This window comes from Haematobia irritans, chromosome 3 (assembly GCF_050003625.1).
Source record: "Haematobia irritans isolate KBUSLIRL chromosome 3, ASM5000362v1, whole genome shotgun sequence".
NCBI classification, from domain to species: Eukaryota; Metazoa; Arthropoda; class Insecta; order Diptera; family Muscidae; genus Haematobia; species Haematobia irritans.
Genome location: NC_134399.1, coordinates 119,700,715 through 119,708,136, shown reverse-complemented (window position 1 = coordinate 119,708,136; position 7,422 = coordinate 119,700,715). Strand labels below are relative to the sequence as shown.

General features: G+C 33.7%; 1 protein-coding gene across 2 annotated transcripts; it reads right to left on the bottom strand.

The window, feature by feature from the left end:
* Nucleotides 1-1,474: 1,474 nt before the first annotated feature.
* On the bottom strand, nucleotides 1,475-6,542 carry LOC142228459 (uncharacterized). 2 transcript variants are annotated; one of them, XM_075298894.1, is made up of 2 exons: nucleotides 6,172-6,542; nucleotides 1,475-5,571 (listed from the first exon to the last, which is right to left on the bottom strand). In XM_075298894.1, the coding sequence occupies exon 2, from the start codon at nucleotides 5,541-5,543 to the stop codon at nucleotides 2,187-2,189; it is 3,357 nt and encodes a 1,118-aa protein (XP_075155009.1). In that variant the 5' UTR covers nucleotides 5,544-5,571; nucleotides 6,172-6,542; the 3' UTR covers nucleotides 1,475-2,186. The 2 variants fall into 2 exon arrangements, with proteins under 2 accessions (XP_075155009.1, XP_075155010.1); XM_075298895.1 differs by lacking the exon at nucleotides 6,172-6,542 and adding an exon at nucleotides 5,948-5,963.
* Nucleotides 6,543-7,422: the final 880 nt, after the last annotated feature.

Here is a 7,422-nt window from a genome sequence, read left to right as displayed (position 1 = left end):
GGGATTTTAAACCTACAAACTTAATGATGCTAGTTTCTTTTGTCCTCATTCGTTAGAGATGTTTGCCTCCAACTGTAAATTGACCCTACACAAAAAATTTTGCGATTAAAATTTTAATTGAATTCTAAAAAAATTTAATTATTGGTTTGACAAATTTTTCAATTTGGTTTGGTTAATTGGTTTGACAAATTTTTCAATTGAATTCAATTATTTTTTTATAAAAGTGTGCGTTAGGTTTTAGTATATTAGTTTTAAACATCATATTTAGCCTTTCTTTGTTTTTATTTTCATAATTTTCATATATATTTCGTTTTATTATAGTATTTTTCACTTAGTGTTTTTAAAATATGTATTAGTTAGTTTTATCATTTCAAGCAAATACCTGTAATCACTTGTATTATCTATCAACATATAGTCCGCATGGGCTCGGTTTGATTAAATAAAGATGAATATGAATAAAAATCAGTCACAGAAGTTAATAGTGACAATTAAAGTTTTAATTGGATCAATTAATTTTTTAATTGACGTTGGTGATTGATACTATCATTTCTGTGATTGAAGAAATTTCAATTAAAAATTAATTGAATCAACAAATTTCGTGATTGAAGACAAAAATATTTTTTTCTGTATACCTGAATGTTCCACACAGAGCTCTCAGTATCATATTTTTGGTTTCTTTGCAAAAAGCGTAATTGAAACATTTACCACAATAAAAGAACGAAAAACCAAGAAATCTCACAATTGTTAAGACCATCTTGAGAAAAATTATTTGTACAAGTTCAAGCCAATTCATTTAACATTTATTTATTCAGTTATCAATACAAAATCTTTCGTAATTAAATACTCGTACTTTAGCATGTAATCATGTTGGCTTATCGGCTATGAATGACTGTTCATTTGAGAAAACCCGTTGAATTTTCACATAACCCATCTGTACGTGTAAACGACCCGTCGTAAATTGTGGTCTCGATATACATTTTTCTCCGTGTACCCATATAAAGTTCTAATACATTACCAGTTTGAAAAAATATAAGAGATGCCAGATTAAAAACAAAAAAACGGTACGTTATTTAAACACTTTATTTAGAAAATTTCCATATTTTACATACAAATAAAACTGCAAAAACAATGTTTTGAGACTTTGTATTAAAGAGGGTTTAAGGGGCGTATATTTAAACCGTTATAATATGAACTAAATTTAAAACATATGATGTGAAGAAAAACGATTGCAATTGAAGAGAAAAAAAAACTACATTCTATTGCAATTAGCTTTTTAAAAAAATTCATAAAATTTCTCTTTATACAATGAAATGTGAGCAAATGCTCATTTACTACTTTCTATCAATTTAATATTAAAAAATTAAAATTATTATCTTGGGTGAAGTGAAACTGGTTGTTATTTGAAATGTGCTGTAAATTAATTCTTTACAGGATTCTAAGAAAGTGTGAGAAATTTTACAAAACAAATGTAGGATTTAGGTTTTTTTACACTTGAAAAAGATTTATTATTATTACTAATTTTAGTCTTTATTACAATGTCAACATACTTTAACAATATATTATTATTATTTTTGTTTTATTTGTTTACCTTTAGGGAATTTACAACGCATCCTTAAATTTACGTAATTCAATTACATATTCCTCTTTAAAATATTTAATTTTAAATGTATCCTTATTATTAAACCTACAAATATCTTTATACTATATGCTACAACTAAAAATGTTCTCATTAAAAAAAAACAAGTGTAACAAAATCAAGGAAGTGATAATTTTCAATAAATAGAAAGATAATTTGTAATTCTATACTACTGTATGACGTAGTAATGTATTTAAAATAAGCTGATTTTGCAGAATTCACTGCCTCCACAGCAATATCTCGAAACGAATTCCGGTAAATGCCAAAAATTTAAATAGAAGAATATTTCAAAGCCTTTTGATTTAGCATTATTCCTATTACTTAATTTCAAATCTAAATTGACATGAAATCTGATTACAATTGAAAAACAAATCCAAAATTGTATCAATTTCATTCTTTGTGTAAGTAAAATAAATAACTAAAACTGTTTCGAGATACAATTATTCACCAAACCTTTTCTCTACTCATAAGAGCTCATGAATTTAAAATTGCTGTGGAGGCAATGTTGTTGTGTTGCGAATAAAATAGCGATAGTCAATTATAATTGACATTACTGTATGAATGCAGCATTTTCTATAAACTCGCTTTGCAAAGTTAATCCATCAACAACGTCCAGCAGTATTTCTATATCCTTTTCACTATTTATAATGCTGGGAGCGCCCACAAGACGTATGTTTTTACCATCAATGTTGGTAGAGAATGTCTTGTTCTTAAATATTACAGCGCGATCATAAGGCATACGTGATTGTTCACGATTTTCAATAGAACGCCTGAACATAACACATGATGGTTGATATTTAGCACGATCCTCTTCATTTATATTGTATTCTTCTAAGCTTCCTGTGTATGTAACGAATGTACTTTTTGCTAGAGTCGTAGCGGAGAGCTCATAGAGTGTTACTTTGCAGCTCCATAGATCTGATGGTAGGTGTATACATTGAGCGTTATTAGCCAAATTTATTAACGGCAAATCTAGTTGGTTTTTTACCGGTGGTTGCTTTTGGGGTTCCAAAGGAATATTGATAACATACCATGTCTCGAAACATGTAATCTTCTTAATGATTTTGTCACCTTGCTTGGATATGACAACTTTTTCGACCGGTTGTTTACGTAATGGAGGCGTGATATCTACAGATGGTGACTTTTGATCGCTAGCCTGCACATTGGTAGCTGCCAGCGAATTTTCTTTCGCAGCTGTTGGTGTCAGTACCCGTTTCTTATTGTTGGTTACGATTGTTGGGGAATTTCGAGTATTCGGCAGGCGTTTTTTTCTTTGGACTGGCGACGTAGATTTAGACGAAGTTTCAAGAGTTGATTTCGAATTATTTTTGGGTGATAATGTCTTGGGTACTTCTTCAGTTTCCGAAATTTCAGAATCAGTAACTTCTGTTGCATCCAAAGCTAAGGGCATCTTTACATTTCTTTTGGGTTGTTCTCTTCGTGGTTCGAATGATTTAACTTCCGTCTCATCATCACTCTCCTCTTCGTCCAATGATAACGGAAAACTTTCCTCCGCTGAGTCATCAAGGTTTGTTATCATTGGTTTAACGGGCTGAGTTTTTTTAGCCACTACAGAATTCAATATGCGAGGGGCAGGTTTCTGATTGGTTGTTGGTAAAGGAGCACTGTTTTTCGAAGAAACACGGGCATTATTTCGTAGGCCAATTTTATGGTTAAGAATTTGTGGTTTGTTACTCGACGCCGTAGCCTTTGAATTAGCCGGAGGTAATGTGGAAGCTACGTTGGTAGATTGTTGTTGCCTCCTAGTGTTATCGGTATTTGTATTGCGGTTAACTGGCAATTTCCTTTTATCTCCATCGACACCCTTGCTGATCTTCGCTGAGGGAGATTTATTATCTTTCTTCGGATAAACTTCGCGTTTATTGCTTCTTCCTTTCTGCATTTTAGCATCATTGCGATCTTCATCCTCATCGTCTCCATCATCATCTTCATCGTCGTCTAGTGTAATACTATCGGTGAATTCCAGTACTGTCGGTTGATCGGTTTCTTCAGTGTCGTTTTTTGACTTTGTTATGAGTACATCGCCTTTTTTGTTAATGATATCATTCACATTGACAATTGTAAATGTAGGCATTGTCTCAAAATCATCCATTGTGGAATTGGGAGAATCATCATTGATAGATACAACATTTTGGGCAGTTGCTGCTGTTGCAATTGGGGTCGATGTTTCAGTTGTTGTTTGATTATTTTTTTGTGAAGATTGTTTTGATTGTTGTGAATTGGTAGCTGGTGAAATTGTTGAAGCCAATGCAGATTTTAATTTTTCGATAGGCTTTGTTGGCAATTTCTTTTGTTGTTGCTGGTGTGCATTCGTTGATGGGGGAGAAGACTTTGGAGTTATGGAGGTCAACAGCTTTGATGTAGAACTCGTACTCTCTTTTCTTCCTAATGGTTTGGGTGAGCTAGTTCGCGTTCTATTGAGAGCATTTGTGGCGTTTGCCATTCCCATTGATGACTTTTGTTGGCCTGTTTGTGCTGCTTGAGTAATGGATTTGTTTGAAATAACACTTCTATTGTTATTGGCTGGCGTCTGCTGACCTTGTCGATTCACTAGCGTTCTCATTACCATTTTAGAATTTGGAGTATCTTGCTGGGTTATTTTGCTTGGGTCTATTATCCTTCTTTTAGCAATAAATTGCGGTTGTGTATGATTTTTATTTTCACTATTTACTTGAGTTCTTCCTTCAATACTATTGCTCATTTTTTGACCATGCAGCGGCCGCTGGATTTTGTTTGTTTGCGATGTTCCTTGTGAAGAATTTTCTTTAACCGGCATACGAACTTTAAGACCCGATGAGGTTGTAACCAACATTTGTTTAGATGCTACCGTATATGAATTATCGCTATCGCTATCATTTGGGTCAACCAGTTTACGTTTATGTGCCACGGAACTTCCAGCTAGGAAACTTTGATTGCGTTGAGTATTTGCAGACTGCAGCGAACGTCTTAGCTGTTGTAGATGCGAAGGGGCATTTCGGCCAGTAGAGCCTGGTTTGGTAAATAAACGCTTAATATTAGCATTAGGTGTTTGTGTAGGCGTTTTTATTGAGTTTTGACCTTGCTTTGCAGATAAATCAGACTTTCTACCTTTAAGTCTTCCCCTTGGGCTACGCTTTGCTATCTCTTCTTCTATGTCAGATATATCCGAATCCAACGCCTCCTCTTCTTTCTCGTCCACTCGATAGGCCTTGTCGCCCTTTGTATATTCGTTTTGAGAATCAGCTTCACCTTCCGAATTACGATTGTAGAAATCATCAGAAGAGGTGGAATTTTTTCGATGCTTCCCATCTACTTCTGAGGCTGTTTTCCAAGAGTTCGCCGCTCCAGCAACGTTTCGCACCATCTTTGGAGTAACCATATCTTCACTGGCATATTTTGGATTTGGCTTTATTGCCCTACGAGACCTTCCAGACGCTATAGTTGGGGTTGGTGTTTCATCTCTAACGGGTGTGGAAGCCTTTGCAGTGACAGTCCTTGGCGAAAAAGTTTTATTAGTTCTTGATATTAATTTCACTTTTTGATTAGAACGCATTGCCGATATATTTGCTGCTTGTTGCTTTTGAAGAAGTACTTTTGGAGTGGATATATCGTTGCCGTCACCCACTGCTCGTTTTCCCGGAGCTCCTTTAATATTACTTCCCTCTCTTGATGGCGTTACAGATGCAACCAGTTTGGGAGTTACTCCCGTACTACTACCAGTCAAACTAGGATCGGAGCGACGTTTTACTGGACCCACTCCTCTCCTTATGTGATCTTGAGTATTTAAGGATTTTCTTATTGGTGGTGAAGGAGTGGGAGATGATTTATATGGTAGCTTTTCTAAACGCACTACACAGGAGCGAGTCTTCTTTGTGTCCAAAATGTTTAATTTTTTTCCAACACGCATTTTTTTACATCAGGAAATCATATATGATCTGGAATAGTAAAAACAAGCAAAATTAAAGAAATGCATTTCGATATAATGAAGAAATTGCAGTATTTCATTTCAATTAATTAACACAAATTTTAAAAATTGCTTCATTTTTGTGGAGCCTTATCAATAACTACACACAGTCTAAAGACAATCGATGGTAGTACTATAGTTGTTTACCATAGGAATTTGCAAACATCCCAAAATAGTTTTCCTAATTAAAATAATAATCTGGCAACACTATAGTGAACTGAAATGGCGGGAGTTTTACTTTATACACCACCCGCCACCCGTAAACTAGATTATCAGACATTCTTCAATGAAATTATATATTAGGATGTATTTTAGAAAAAATATCCAGCAAACGGAATAATTCTTACACTGTAATATGAAGCTGGCGGTAATCTTAGATTGAAGCCCCAGTATTATTTTTTCTCCATGTACAGTCACAACAAACAATAGACCACTAAAATCGCACACAAAAAAGTAAACGCTCTTCCCATGTATGAAATCTTGCAACACATTGAACGTTTTATTCTATAGCGCGGAATTTTCACAATACCCAAATGAAGCAACTGTGATATAAAAACAATGTCACACTTACGTTTAATTAAAAGAATATTCCGTTTTTCCACTGATATTTGTCCACACAGAAAAATATTACATATATTAAAAAAAATGCCTCCACCAAATTCCAAATGGCCAACAATTCACTCTTGTTCGTCTACTTTTCTTTCGGCAACACAAACTTTCACACCAAGCTTGTACCCCGCCGAAAGGCCAACAAAAATGTCAATTATTTATTTGACACGAATTTCATATCCACTTTAGATTAATTTTCTTATTGCTCACGGTTGAATATACAATGAGAGTTTATTTTTTTCTTAAGAACACCTAAACACTCTATTAAATAATAAAATTATTTGTTGAATTTGGGAAATTGCTACGTACAATGTCAAGCATACACTTAGTCGCTTTTTGTAATAGATTTGTTAAGCAGGGATGATGAAGATGTATTTATGGCACTAGGTACTAAAAAGAGTACAGTGATGAAAATGCGTTCTGTCATATGTGTTTTGGTCATCTATTTATTTATTTATTGAATCATACAATAATATAAAGCCTTCAAGGACAATAAACATATTTCTCTTAGCAAGTACCTGAGCGTCTATGTTGGACTTCTCCCAGTAAAACTCTATATAAAAAAATAGTTAAATTAATTACATTGCAATTTTTATTTGTATTGTAATAATGTGTGCGGAGTTTAGAATCAAATTCCACTAAGTTTTTCGAGTTGAAAACGCCATCTTACTTAGTGCAAGGATTAATTTGTGGCAAATTCTTGAAAGAAAAACATCATTCTTTATTTTAATTTTTTAAGTTTTTATTACTTAAAAAATACAAAATTTGCCATGCATTCACACTAATTTAAGGCACTCCGGACGGAATGCCTGTTTTTGAAAAGAATCTTACAATGTGGCCAATCAATACTAATTGTCGGCGATTACTAAATATTCGATAAATGTGTTATAGATCCCATTAACAAGCAGCAGTATCGATTATGCCGTCAGACTTAACTTATGTTGTGGCCAACATCTGGGATATGTTCGACACGAGCACTGTCGTCCGGATAAACTTATAAGGTGGGTATTAAGTTCGAGTTTAGCCGCTAAAATCGTCATTTTTTTCACAATTACTTTCCTTTAATAATCCATTTCAAGGAATACAAACTTTGTGAAAATTTACTTTTGGCTATTCCCCATCAAGATATAATAAAATTTGCAATAAATATGTATAATTTTATGCCTTTTTAACTGATTTAATTTTCACTTTAGCGGCTAAAATCGAACTTAGT

Bases quoted from the DNA above. Each gene is read 5' to 3' on its own strand.
- LOC142228459 (XM_075298894.1), bottom strand. From the start codon at position 5,543: ATGCGTGTTGGAAAAAAATTAAACATTTTGGACACAAAGAAGACTCGC.